At 42.4% G+C, this 14909-nt stretch overlaps 1 protein-coding gene across 4 annotated transcripts; it reads left to right on the top strand.

Annotated features, from left to right (window-relative positions):
* Positions 1-326: 326 nt before the first annotated feature.
* exosc9 (exosome component 9) lies at positions 327-14874 on the top strand. 4 transcript variants are annotated; one of them, XM_054778278.1, is made up of 12 exons: positions 327-476; positions 3173-3275; positions 3808-3927; positions 4101-4203; positions 4285-4422; positions 7256-7338; positions 7610-7742; positions 8616-8704; positions 8791-8937; positions 11878-12050; positions 12114-12287; positions 13567-14874. In XM_054778278.1, the coding sequence occupies exons 2-11, from the start codon at positions 3238-3240 to the stop codon at positions 12281-12283; spliced, it is 1194 nt and encodes a 397-aa protein (XP_054634253.1). In that variant the 5' UTR covers positions 327-476; positions 3173-3237; the 3' UTR covers positions 12284-12287; positions 13567-14874. The 4 variants fall into 4 exon arrangements, with proteins under 4 accessions (XP_054634253.1, XP_054634251.1, XP_054634252.1 ...); XM_054778276.1 differs by having other exon boundaries at positions 328-476; positions 3173-3267; positions 13567-14873; XM_054778277.1 differs by having other exon boundaries at positions 328-476; positions 3173-3267; positions 12114-12207; positions 13567-14871.
* Positions 14875-14909: the final 35 nt, after the last annotated feature.

Here is a 14909-nt window from a genome sequence, read left to right as displayed (position 1 = left end):
AAATGTCAGAAGATTTCATGGTCAGCACACATTCGCTCTTTACTCATTAACTTGAGTGACATGCAAGTGATTAACGTGTATGTTTTTCAGTCGTAGGTTATACAGCTCGTGATTTTAGAGCGCCTTATTCGTTTCAGGTGTTGTGGCAGAATTTTAAAAAGAAAATACGTGACAAACCAACATATATGCTTATAAACGGGAATTTTAGGACACCAAAGCACACACATTCCGTAATTATTTGTTATTTTTATTTTTTACGCACATTCCGTAAAGAAAAGGGGACTGCGTTTGGTGTGACGTATGATGCGTTTCCGGGTTAGAGTTCACAAAAATAATAATGGCGGTCGCATGCTTGTCTTAGACATGTTGTAGGAGTTGGAACACACAAAATACGCTGAAAAGCCTGCAGAATGAAGGAGACACCTTTGTCAAATTGCGAGCGGGATTTCTTGCTTAAAGCAATCGAAGAGAAAAAGGTAAACTGTAAGAAAACGTTTGGTTAAAATTATTTCGATAAACGATAAAAAAAACAATACGGATTAATTACCTAGTACTTTTATTGTTCATCGAGGAAAAGGCTTCTTGAGACGTCATCTGTACTTCTGTGTAGAAGGTGTCGGACGTTTCGCTCCTCATCCGAAGAGCTTCGTCAGCAAACTAATAAGTGCTGGTAGCTTAGGCCTTAAATACAGTAAGAGTGGGCGGAATAGGTGTGCCAACACCCTCCTCCTATTGGTTCGTTACACTAAGCCTGGGCGGAGCAGTGGTATAATCCTATCCTGTTATTCACACCTACGATAAAAGGGAAGTGTCGCTCCCTGAATTGGGTATGAACGACTCTGATACTGGCTTGTTAGCATCTATTGTTCTGGCTCGGCCCTGCCTTCACCTCATTTGCAAGACTAAGAGCTGTGGGTTTTGGTCTCAGTAACCTGCTGAACACAGGGTCCAAATTAAACCTCAAACCACCATTCCGATTCAATGATGGGTTCTGTTGTTTGACAAAAATAGCTTCCTTTACTCCTCTTTCAAACCATCTGTTTTCTTTGGCCAAAATCTTTACCTCGCTGTCCTGAAAAGAGTGATTGGTAGCTTTCAGGTGTAGATGTACTGCTGATTGAGGACCACTAGCATTGTCCCTGCGATGTTGATAAAGCCTTTTTTGGAGCATTTGCTTAGTTTCCCCAATGTAGTGCTCTTTGCATTCCTCATCTTTACAGTGGATGGAATAGACCACATTGCTCTGTTTCTGGTTTGGAGCCTTGTCTTTAGGATGCACTAATTTTTGTCTCAGGGTATTTACTGGTTTGAAATAGGTAGGAATTTTGTGTTGCCATAAGATCCTCTGGAGTTTTTCGGAGACCCCCGCTACATAAGGGACTACCACTCCTCTCCTTTTTGCTTCTGTGGGCTTTTGGGTTTCTTTCCCTACTCTCTTCTTTTGACATTTGTTAAAAGCCCACCGTGGGTACCCACAGGTTGAGAGCGCTCTCTGGACATGTTGTGTCTCCTTTTTCCTTCCCTCAGCACTAGTTGGTATTTGTTCCGCTCTATGTTGGAGGGTCCTAATAACCCCTAGTTTATGTTGTAGTGGATGGTTTGATTCAAAAAGCAGGTATTGGTCAGTGTGTGTGGCCTTTCTAAATACCTCTGTAAGTAGCTGTCTGTCCTTTCCTATAATTACCTTGCAGTCTAAGAAGGCTAGTTGGTTTTCTTTAGTGTCCTCGCGAGTAAATTTGATATTGGTGTCCACCGCACATCAATGCGGTGGACACCAAATTTGATATTGGTGTCCACCGCACATCAATGCGGTGGACACCAAATTTGATATTGGTGTCCACCGCACATCAATGCGGTGGACACCAATATCAAATTTACTCGCGAGGACACTAAAGAAAACCAACTAGCCTTCTTAGACTGCAAGGTAATTATAGGAAAGGACAGACAGCTACTTACAGAGGTATTTAGAAAGGCCACACACACTGACCAATACCTGCTTTTTGAATCAAACCATCCACTACAACATAAACTAGGGGTTATTAGGACCCTCCAACATAGAGCGGAACAAATACCAACTAGTGCTGAGGGAAGGAAAAAGGAGACACAACATGTCCAGAGAGCGCCCTCAACCTGTGGGTACCCACGGTGGGCTTTTAACAAATGTCAAAAGAAGAGAGTAGGGAAAGAAACCCAAAAGCCCACAGAAGCAAAAAGGAGAGGAGTGGTAGTCCCTTATGTAGCGGGGGTCTCCGAAAAACTCCAGAGGATCTTATGGCAACACAAAATTCCTACCTATTTCAAACCAGTAAATACCCTGAGACAAAAAATTAGTGCATCCTAAAGACAAGGCTCCAAACCAGAAACAGAGCAATGTGGTCTATTCCATCCACTGTAAAGATGAGGAATGCAAAGAGCACTACATTGGGGAAACTAAGCAAATGCTCCAAAAAAAGGCTTTATCAACATCGCAGGGACAATGCTAGTGGTCCTCAATCAGCAGTACATCTACACCTGAAAGCTACCAATCACTCTTTTCAGGACAGCGAGGTAAAGATTTTGGCCAAAGAAAACAGATGGTTTGAAAGAGGAGTAAAGGAAGCTATTTTTGTCAAACAACAGAACCCATCATTGAATCGGAATGGTGGTTTGAGGTTTAATTTGGACCCTGTGTTCAGCAGGTTACTGAGACCAAAACCCACAGCTCTTAGTCTTGCAAATGAGGTGAAGGCAGGGCCGAGCCAGAACAATAGATGCTAACAAGCCAGTATCAGAGTCGTTCATACCCAATTCAGGGAGCGACACTTCCCTTTTATCGTAGGTGTGAATAACAGGATAGGATTATACCACTGCTCCGCCCAGGCTTAGTGTAACGAACCAATAGGAGGAGGGTGTTGGCACACCTATTCCGCCCACTCTTACTGTATTTAAGGCCTAAGCTACCAGCACTTATTAGTTTGCTGACGAAGCTCTTCGGATGAGGAGCGAAACGTCCGACACCTTCTACACAGAAGTACAGATGACGTCTCAAGAAGCCTTTTCCTCGATGGACAACTCCTGTACGACTGAGAGCCTACACAGACATACTTTTATTGTTGTTACCTATTTAATGACGTCTACATGAAGTTATGCACATGGCTTCAACGGCCTGTTTTCCTACATGCTCCTGCTGCAGCGCCTGGATGGACGGCAGACATATGACTACAGAAAATTAAAGATCGTGTTTGGGACTGACTTTGGATGCTGCTTCGTGGAACTGGGGAAAACCAGGTGAGCTCGTAAGTGAACACGAACAGTGGAACTGATTATATTGCAGCCCTTCAAATGCCAGTCTGGAAGTGTTCGAAAACAAATCAAAATGTTTTGTTTTCATGGAGGAGAGCCCTCCTATTTTAGCATTTTGTCATTCATTCACCCAATTTGGAATGTTACTATTTTATATCCCTTTTCTACGACCCACGTGCAGCAACGTCCAAACGCTACAGGGGTCCCAGACCTGAGGGACAACCGTCTGTAAAGACACGAAATATTTCTCTTTATGTCAAAGGTCGTAAAAATTGGTTTCCCTATAATACTCTAAAATATTATGGTGTGTCAAATAAACAATAATAATAATAAGTAAATCAGATTTTGCACTTTGCTTTGTTGGTGTAAGCCAGGGGTGTTCAAAGTGCAGCCTGGGGGCCATTTTCAGTATTTTTCATTATTACTGTGTGCAAAATCCAGTACATGCTGCTCATTCGGTGTTCTTTCATTCTAAGCCTCAATATTTCATTTTGGAAATGGTTGTCAATGTGGTTCATGATTCAGGGTCATGGCCCAGGTGTCCTGTGAGCTGGTGGCCCCCAAGGAGAACCGACCAAATGAGGGAATCATGTTCTTCAATATTGAGCTGTCACCCATGGCTTCACCAGCATTTGAACAGGGCAGGTGAGTGTTTCCCCCACCATCATTATTTTTGTATTATTATTGTTTGTTATTTTCTATATTAGCGTCAGATGGAGCACCGAAGGATACCCTTTCCTATAGAGCAGTTAATAATATCAATGATATTAAAGTCATATAAGAATATTCATATTAATACTGGTTTTCTTTCTCCGAAGGCAATCGGAGTTGTTAGTGAAGCTAAACCGACAGCTGGAGCGATGCTTAAGGAACTCCAAGTGCATTGATATAGAATCCTTGTGTGTGGTATCCGGAGAAAAGGTACACACCAGCACGTCCGGTAACGTGGGCAATGTGGTCTTTTCCGCTGTGACAGTCGCGGTGCTACATTTGTGTGATCAGGTGTGGCAAATCCGGGTGGACGTTCACATGCTGAATCACGATGGGAACCTGATGGACGCTGCCAGCATCGCCGCCATCGCTGCTCTGTGCCACTTCAAACGCCCTGACGTTGGCATCCAGGGGAATGAAGTCACTGTGGTGAGTGAGCAGAAACACTAGAGCGCTGCTTCTTTCTGCTTTGCTGATGAGACAATGAAATGAAAGAAGAATAAAAAGAGAACGGCTACTTATGGTACTTTTATCCCTGTGGCTGTCTTGCACACTGGGAGGGATGTTGCAAAAGAGGGAGAGACGGGCTTATTGGGAGGAGGGCGTCTCAATAATGAGACCACTACGTTGCTTAGTTATCACTGTCCATTTTATAGTTCTCAAATGGTCTCATCCTGGGACACACATTTTCCACTGTTCATCAGATTGTACCCACGTTTACGGATGTCATTTTTGTTACATTTTTCTTTCCATTTATTTAAGTCAAACCAAGCAAATGTGTTTTTTGAATTACAGTATTGTATGCATTTATATCTATTTATTATCATTTCAATGTATTATACAGCGTGGCAAAAAAGTATTTAGTCAGCCACTAATTGCGCACGTTCTCCCACTTAAAAGATGAGCGAGGTCTCCAATTTTCATCACAGGCGTACCTCAACTACGAGACAAAACGACGGAAAACAAAGTCCAGAAAGTCGCTGTCTGATTTTTAAAGAATTTATTTGCAAATGATGGTGGAAAATAAATATTTGGTCACCTACAAACAAGCAAGAGGCTCCTCTGTCCTCCACTCTTGTAATGGAAAAATTGAAGCCTGATGATCTCACCCCGTGGGGTCAAAATGATCACGAGAACGGTGAGGAAAAATCCCAGAACCATACGGGTGGACCTAGTGAACGACCTGCAGGGAGCTGGGACCAAAGTAAAAAGGCTACCATCAGTAAGACTTTTCAGTCTTTCAGCGTGATGATGATCCCAAACACACCGCCCGGGCCACCGAGGAGTGGCTTCATAAGAACCAGTTCAAGGTCGTGGAGCGGCCGAGCCAGTCTCCAGATCACAACCCCATAGAAAATTTTTGGAGCTAGTTGAAAGTCGGTGTTGCCCAGCGACAGCCCCAAAACATCGCTGCTCTAGAGGAGATCTGCGTGGAGGAATGGGCCACAATACCAGCAACAGTGTGTGAAGACCAGACTTTAAAAAGTAATTGGTTGTATACAGTCGTCCCTGGCAATATTGTGGTTGATCAGAAATGAATGGATAAAGTAATAAATGATGGCTGCTTAGTGGTAGACTATGGTCTATTCTTAGTCAGAACATATTGAAACAGCAGTGATATGTAGCATTGTGGTTGCTAGGCGGCAGTAATGACACTAAACATTGAGACATTACATTACCTTAACACTGCATGAAGGCAGCCATGGCATGTCCCACATGATCAGCCCATTCCGCATGGAAGTAGTAAGTTTTTGACTTCTTAAGTTTAGAAGAAATAAATTTGAGGCTGAGTGGTTAGCTTGCTAGTTCGCGGCCCTCTCGAGCCCCTGTGGCATAAAAGTGCGCAGTGTGTTGTAAACAAAGAATAATAGGAGTGTAAAGGTGACTATAGGGGTGTTATTTCATGTCTACAGGGCTCTAATAATGTTAAAAAATGTATTTAGAACGTCATAAACAGGTTTTCTATGCTGTACCAAAATTCATTCATTGCAGTCGGGTCTGGAACCAGTTAACCACTCTAAACGAGGGACGGCTGTGTTACATATTTTAATGTCATTTTTGACTTTCTGTCTGCGACCCACCCAGAATGGATCCGACCCATCAGTCGAGCATCACTGGCTTACAGCAACCAAGCATGCGACCAACGTTTATTGACATTTCTCCACTTTCTGGGCATGTCTAATTTCACTTGACTTTCCTTTTCCTTGAAGCTGATATGTTAGCAAAAGAGGCGCTTAATATGGCTGTAACGGAAATGAAGATACCCTATACAGACTTAAAACCAAAGACGAATGAATACATAAAAATAAAGTGGCAAACGTCATGGGATTTAAATCCCGGTAACAAACTCTACCAACATCAGCCTATAATCGAACCACGTACTACAATATTACAATATTACAATATTAGCTAAGCGACGGGAAGACGCTGTGCTAACTCGTATTCAAATTGGTCATTCTCGCTTATCACACTCCTATTTACTTGCAGCATAAAACCCTCCCCGTTGTACATCATGTAATACTTGTAGTACACTCTCAGTTAAACATTTCCTTCTTGAATGCATTGAGTTTGCTCACATCCGTGTCCATTTTTATAATGTTCCTGATCTGAAAACCTTGTTCAGCCAAGTTCCGCGATCATGCATCATAGAGTTTCTCAGAAATAAATCTTTTTATTAGGTTTTAGATGATGGAAACAGGCCCTTTGGCAGGCCATTTTATTCAATATCTAGTCTTACAGAGGAGACTTTAAGCCGCCGTCCCGTATAAAGAAAAGCCACACCATTTGAACATTAAAGAACCTACTTCCCTGTTCGAAAAGAGTAGGGAATTTTTCCCGGTAAAGTAGATCACAGTTTCTACAAGCTTACAAGCTCTACTCCCTAATTAAATTGATAGATTACACTCCCGAGAAACAGGTTTTGTCATTAATAACTTCACATATTAAGGTCCAGACACTTAAATGACACTTTGTGTTGATAGTGTCGTTAAACTTTAATCAATCAATCAGTTGATCCTTTTCCTTGATGCACTGCCATCAGAAGAGCCTGCCTTGCGCCTGTGAGAGACAGTGAAGGGCAAAAAGTTAAAAAAACAAAACAAAAGGGACATACGGCTACGGATGTTTGCGCCGCGCACACGTAGGTGACTAGTTCTCTTTTCGCAGTAGCAATAATTTATGTGAATTCATGGGAGTGCGTCATAACACACAAGACACGAGGACCGCCTGTACCCTGCAACTCATTATGTCTCCGCCCCCCCAGTACAGTGCAGAAGAAAGAGATCCCATTCCTCTCAGCATCTACCACATGCCCATCAGCGTCAGCTTCTCCTTCTTCCAACAAGGGTAAGGCCACAGCTTCCCCCCCAGTCGTATGTTTGAATGAATAACAATCATGTCTGCTCAAGGAGCGAGAATGTTAGGATTTTGTTATTTTGGTACTCTGCAACCTTCTCACGGTTGGTGATGCCACTGCAATGTTGGGTTTAGAAATGAATTCCTTGAAAGTCTTCATATCGTCACATCTCCACCCCTGTAGTTCAGTCTTGTCTGCTGTGCTGTGCCAGCATACAGAAATATGATTGTGTACTTACTGCACTTCCTGTTCTCGCCGCAGGACTTATCTGCTCATAGATCCGTGCGAACGGGAGGAGCGTGTGATGGACGGCTTGCTGATGATTGCCATGAACAAACACAGAGAAATCTGCTCCATTCAGTCCAGTGGAGGCATCATGTTGCTCAAGGAGCAGGTTCGTAGACGTCAATTATTGGCCGTTTGCCGTCCGAAATGTTATTTGTCCAATGGTTCCCCCACGATGGCTCCTTATTTTATTTTCCGTAGAGCACCAGATCTCAACGCAAGTCATTAAAGCATACCTAACCTTGTATACTGTATGTCCTTGTCAAGATGGGCACGGTTCAGAACCTTTAAGATCAGATATGGCTTTATTAGTCCCAAAAGGGGAAATTCCAGGTTTCCAGCAGCAAAAGCACACACGAGCACAGGAAGTTACTTACAGCTGTGTACGTGTTGATCAAGCCACAGGTTGATTGCACGGTTATTGGACAGGATTTGTGGAGCGTTTTATGTTCTGTAGTCTGGCAGCTGCAGGAAGGAAAGACCTGCATGCCCCTCCCTCACACACAGTGGCCGTATCATCCTGTCACTCATGGAGCTCCTTAGTGTGTGTTGGAGGAGGCGGGAGTCTTGATGGTCAGTTTATTCTAACAGAGAGATAACATGTAAAGAAATCTGCAGGAAAAAAACATTAAATAAAGGTTACAAATTTAAGGGAGGGAAATAACGATTTGATCCCTTGCTAACCATTCAGCATTGTGACCCCCATAGTGAGGTTACGTGTCCATGAAGTCACAAACAAGTCTTGTCCCTTTAAGAAAGTACTCCTAATATCGTTCAGGTGCATTACGTAACTGTCAGTGTTAAGCGCTAATGATTTTTATTCACGTACCTTCTCCTCACGTACCCGGTTGGGAAGCTAGACCTTTAGCCTTTTATGGAACCAAACTAAAACAGCCGTGTGTAAAACTAGGGAAAGCACCTCGTGATGGAAGTTGTGATGTGAAAAATGGAGGTGTGTTTTTCCTTTTCCATGGTGTTGAAGGTAATGAGGTGCAGTAAAATAGCCAGCGTCAAAGTGTCGGAAATCACAGAGCTCATCAGCAAGGCCCTGGAGAATGACAAAGCAGCCCGGTGAGTTCACCGTCACGTGTGATTCAAGGGTGACGGTCCGGCGGTTGTTCACAGATGGCTAACAACTCCGTCTGGATACTTTCCAGGAAAGCAGGCGGCAGGTGTGGTTTTGCCGAGTCGATGCCTCAAGAGCGCATCACCGCACTGAAAAAGGATGAGACTGCGGTGGGAATGACAGACGTGTCCCAAAGAGCCGACGACATCATCCAGAAAGCAGCGGCAACTCCTCAGACGTATCCTACACAAGCAGATCAATCTATTTTTAACAAACAACAAACTCATTAACTTAACGTATAAATACAAGAATATAAGACAATGCAACAATATCACCTAAATAATACAACAATTGTGGTCTCTGAATAACGGCTCTCTGCATGCTCACCGTCACTCTTTGTGCCTCCTACGTGCCTATGACTCGTCGTACTCTGCCTCGGATTGGCTCTGACCTGGAGACAGTAGGCGTTTAAAGTGACCAATCAGAAAGGAGGGGGCATTGCGGGGCTCTCTATTCAATGCCTCCCCCCTGAGTGCCAAAACTGATTGACACGTTTAAGTTGACCCAATTTATGTCTCACAACTCAACAAGTCCTGGGGCCCGTCGTGCAAAACTGGGATAAGCGATTTTAGCCGGGATATTTTGGTTCTCCTGGTTCAATTTATCCGTGATCCGGGTGCACAAAAATGGGACAACATGATGCGCGCTCAGACAGTGTCACTGGCTACATTGTATGGAGCCCCGGAGGGGACATGGAGAAAAAAATATGATGGGTAAAAAAAAAAGAACAAACTTTTGCATTTTACTCCTCAGTAAGACAAGAATCTATTGGCTGTCCTGGAAGGCCATATATGGCGTCATTGGCTACAAATATATTTACAAAGCAACAACTTTGTGAAAATAGACTTTTACATCATTTAGGGGAATTTTTATTAGGTTGTTAATAAATTCACTTCTGGAACGTGTAGGACCACAAAACTCACCTCACACATCAACGGCCTTCTCCTGTTCACACTACAGCAAAGACTTTGGGAAAATGTGCTTTGAAATCATTTTGGGGAAATGTTATAGTTTAATAAATGCAATTGTGTAACATGTCCGTTCATGGCTTCACTTGGCCATTGATTAGTGAGGTGAATTTTGTGGTCTTACTCTTCACAGAAGTGAAGTGAACGGACATGTGACACAATTGAATTTATTAACGATAATTCTTATGAAAATTCCCAAAAATGATTTAAAAGCACATTTTCCAAACTAATTGCTGTAGTAATACCAGGAAGGAGTCACTGATGTGTGAGGTGAGTTTTGTGGTCCTACATGTTGCAGAAGTCAATTTATTAACAACCTAATAAAAATTGCCCTAAATGATGTAAAAGTCCATTTTCACAAACTTGTTGCTTCTTATATATTTTTGTAGTTCTTAACATAATCAAGGTGTTTTTATTTACTTTGTTAATCTATCATACTTATGTTTTTTTCCTACATCTCTTACAACATTATTTGCAAAAAACATGCTAACTAGCCAACGACGTCACCTATGGCCTTCCTGGACAGCCAATAGATTCTTGTCTTACTGAGGAGTAGGCAACATTGATGCTAACCGCCATAATACAGATGAAGAAGAAGACATTTGTAGACGGTCCCTGTGCTCCGGTCTCGCTGCCGGCTTCTCCTAGAGATCAGTAGAAGTCAGACCGCACAGAACACGGCTGGTTTTGATCAAAACTGGGTTGTAGCTGTTTGTCTGTGTTGCACGGTTGGAAAGAGGTATGGTTTGCTGTGCTAGAACCATTCACTTGGGAGTCATTGATCCTGGAAGTTTGAATATGTGAATATGTTTCCATCTTTACCACAGTCTCTTTTGCGTTCCCTCGCAAAACTGAACGCAAAAGTTCGTTGTTTTTTTTTAACCCATCATATTTTTTTTCTCCATGTCCCTCCGGGGCTTCGTAACATTGCAAAAACATACATACTGTACAGGGAACTTCGGTGTCAAGCTAATGGCTCACAGTGGTGCACTGTACACTACTGTACACTAAACGTGAGTACCATCTAGTGGTTCAAATGTGAATTACACGGTCTAAAAAATGTTGTCGATGAAATAGATTATCAACAATAATTTGTAGCACAATTATGGACCAGCAAAATTTGTTATCGTGACAGGCCTAATTTTATATGAACTATTTGAGATGATGTTTCAATCATTAGATCATTTGCAGTCTCCCACATGCTATACTGTATATAAAATACACATCCCATTTAAATACAAATGCACATCTACAAGATAAGAGTTATACAGTCTGATGGAGTTACATTTGCACAATGTCACTCACGTCTCACCCTCCATAATCAGAGTACGACTATGTTTTTGGAGACGTTAATTACCCAAAGGTCTTAGAGTACATACACTGTTGTTGAAGCTCTGAGCGAGTAAGGATGATGTGATAACAAAGCAACGGGTTCATCCATGTTGCCAGTTGATGATGAATGCGTGTCTGTTTATCTTGGCTCGGTCAGTTAAGCCTAGACGCTCCTGTTTTGGATTGGTTCAACTCAGCGGGGTCATTTATCCTGGTTGTCTGAATGCTACTTTTGTGCAACGGGCCCCTGGTCCACAGTGATGCTGTTACTAAAAAGTGCACGCATAAGTCGACGTCGACAAAAAATGTGAGAGCCAAAGCGGTCGTTTCTATGACAAACAGGGCCCTTCATCGTTATCGCTCGCATGTTTTCACAAAAGCAAAGTTGTGGTTCTGTCAAGGATGGGAGGGGCAACAGGAAAGAAAGTTCCACTGATCTTCAAACCGTTGACATCGAACCAAAGTTGTTTCTTTGGCGGTAGAATGACCCATTCTCCTTTTGTCTTTGGCCAAATTCACAGGTAAATGTGCATTTACTGTTTTGGATTATGTCCACAACCGCTTATGTCAACATGAGCCAAACAATCGGAGGGATGTCGACTTAAACAGGTTCTGCTGGTAAAATAGACAAAAGCAAAAACTACTCTTTGGTTCCTTTGTCCCCAAAGTCCTCCTGAATGTGTTCCCTGCATTTGTAAACAACATCACAATGTACCAAAGTACTACCCCTGGGATGGACCCCATCGATATTTGGATCGATCACCAACGCCTATCGGTAGTTTTTAACCCGTGGAGGAAGCTTAACTAAGCCATGCTAGAAATCAACCGCTGGTGGTGCCCGTCCCAGGTGTGGGTCAGGTAGGGCAGGGGTTGCAGAACAGCTGGGGAATAGAGGAAGACGAACAGGATGCGGAAGAAGAAATCAGCAGCGATGAACAGGACGATAGTAAAGAAACAAAGATGGAAGTGGAGCAAAACAAACGAGAGCAAGGTAGAAAAGGTTATTGAATCAACACTTTTGTGTCTGAACTGAACGGAGTATTTGTGTTTTCAGGAGATGTGGTTGAAATATCAGACAGTGAGGAGGAGGAAGTCGTCATACTTGATCCAGAGACAGCAGACCCAAAGGATAAGGAAGAGACTTTCCAGTATGACCCCTCTCAGATCTTATTGGGACAGTACAAACCTGAAAGTGTAACACCAACGCTGCTTGCTTTCTGTTAAGAAGGCGAGTTAGGAGACCATAGCACATTTCATGACCCGCTAGGTTTAAGACCAGTGGAAAAATTGCAAGAATTTACATTTGGCGCTGTTGGATCTCAAGGAGGTTCTCAGGAGAGCTTAAAAATGCAAAAAGACAAAATGGGGGTGAGACAAAAAAAAAAGTAAAGTAAGCCATTTATTGCAAACAAGCATTAAACTGGAATAGGCTGTTTCTTAGCGGATCAAAAGTTTAAGGTCATAGCTCAAAAAACCCTAACCCCCCCTAAAATAGAAATAAAATGTTCAAGAAAGGAGTCAGGAATGAGTAGCTCTGCCATTCTTGTTAATCATCTGAACAAATTGGTTTGGACATGCTTGATGCCAGGAATGTTGCTCCAGGTGGTGAAGGGGGCTTCATGGAGGGCATCCATTGGCTGGAACTGATGTCCATTTTTGGAAACTTCTCTTGCCATCCATGCCCGAATGTTCCCAAATGGCTGTAGATCAGGGGAACACGCAGGATGGTCCAAAAGAGTGAGGTTATTGGACTGCACTCCGCACCAGAAACAACCTTCATTTGGGCCGAGGATGGTCCCGTGTCATGACAGACAGACAGCCGGATCCTCCGGCTCAGGGCCAGTGACATTTTTTTGGGTCTGCCACTTATGATAACTTTTTTTGTTCCAAAAACCTCAGGATCTTTGAAGAAGTTTCAAATGACTGTCAGCAATGGCGCGCTGCGAGAGGCCTCGCTTATGCAGCTGAGCAATCTGACACTGTTCAAAGAGAGAAAGCTTTTTTGCCTTTGCCATCGAGACATCTTGACAGTGTGGATGCTGGACAGAAAATGACATTGAATCCACATTTTTGCCAAGACTGTGGCCTTTAAAGGCTGTGTTCTTAAACTTTTGATCAGCTGATGAACAATACATTATTATTATTATTATTATTATTATTATTATTAATTTATGAGGAGAACCAATTGAGAAGATGGTTCAGGGACTGAAGTGGTAGTGAACACACCACCTGAGTGTGTCTGCTTCCAGCATCTTAATAATACCAATACACCTCATAAGAACTGATCCGGGACCCATTTGGCATTACCACCTTAAACTGTTTTAAAGAACAGAAATAAAATGTACATTTTGTGTATTCCTGCTGTCAGAATAGCAAAGGCGGTGCTAACATGTGCATGATTACTAGAATGGAAAGCATGATGGAAAATGCTCTGATGAGAGAGAAAGTATTTGAAACATGAGAAGAATATGACCAAAGTGACAGTTGTTCTTTTTCCTCACTTAAAGGAGTACAAGTTCCCACCAGAAGGGGCCAGCAGCATCAAAGAAAGTGCGCCAAAAAATGAAGAGACGCGTTTAAACCCAAAGAAGCCGACCTCTTGGTGACTCCAGCCCTGGTTCGAATGATTCCCACCAACTTGACTCCAACTTGGCTTTATTTACTTCCTGTGTATCTTCTCTTTAGATTGCTTTTAAGCAACACTGAAATGTCCCCACTGTAATTACATTACAAATGCAAAGCAAATCTGAAAGTCACATTTTCTTATCTTGAAGGCAGAAATGCATGTGGAACTGACGAGTTGAAGTAGGTGGGGGTGCTGTTCCAAACCTCAAAGTGAGAACTCGATGCAACGAGGCGGTCTGTTGATTATTTGGTGTTTGTAGGATGCAAGTACTGTACAGGCACTACTTCAACGTCATTGGTGGAAATGTCCCACAGCAAAGTGTTTGTCCTCATCCGTTGTGAGTAACTTGAATTTCTTCAAGCGCCTCTCAACGGCACTACAAAGCTAAATGCAAGTTATTTGACGTACTGTATTTGAAGATTTTCCAAAAAACACAATGACGTTCCCTGGTAACTAAGTATTTTTTTTTTAAATAATTTGCCCACACTGCCTGGGAAAAAAAAAAAAGTTCAATTTTAAGTTTCTGTTCTGATGCTTCTGAATTACAGGATAGTTTCCAGAGTTGCGTGGGATAACCCTAGTGGCATAGCGGCATAGAAAATGGATGGATGGAAAGATGCAATACAGGAAATGTGACAATTAGGTGTTTTAGGAAGGTTTGGGCTACAGTTATTCACATTTTTTTAAGTATTTGAATATGTATTGTTTTATTTGGCGTTTTGCTTGGCTTACCTGTTGCAATAATACCATTCAGCAGGGTTGCCAGATAGTAAATGACAAGTTATTGCGCCAGAATATTACAATTATTGTATTTTGAGGAAATGATTGTACATAAACAATTTGACGTTGCCAGGACCATCTGATACAGTAAAACATTACCACATACTGTGTACAAGTATATCTTAAATTGCAGTTTTACCTTAAAGGGATATATCTGATTTTTTTTTTTAAATGAAGTTATATGACATCCTCATCAGCGGTGTAGTGCATCACCAGTGACTTACCCCTCACTTCGTCCCTTGAGCAGAGTTCTAGTCTGATTTGGGTGATGAGGAACATAGTTCCGGTTAATTGGTGGGGCCACTTACGTAAAGCCATTTGCTTATCTTTATGATGAATGAAACATGAACTATGATGGAGACAACAGATGACTGAATAAAAAGTATCACCTTGTGTTTATAAAGGAGTTTGAAGGCTCAGACCAAACAAAAACACTACTCTCAA

Source organism: Dunckerocampus dactyliophorus, chromosome 6, assembly GCF_027744805.1.
Source record: "Dunckerocampus dactyliophorus isolate RoL2022-P2 chromosome 6, RoL_Ddac_1.1, whole genome shotgun sequence".
Taxonomy (NCBI): Eukaryota; Metazoa; Chordata; class Actinopteri; order Syngnathiformes; family Syngnathidae; genus Dunckerocampus; species Dunckerocampus dactyliophorus.
The sequence above is the reverse complement of the archived record's forward strand: the minus strand, read 5'-3'. Positions and strand labels throughout refer to the sequence as shown.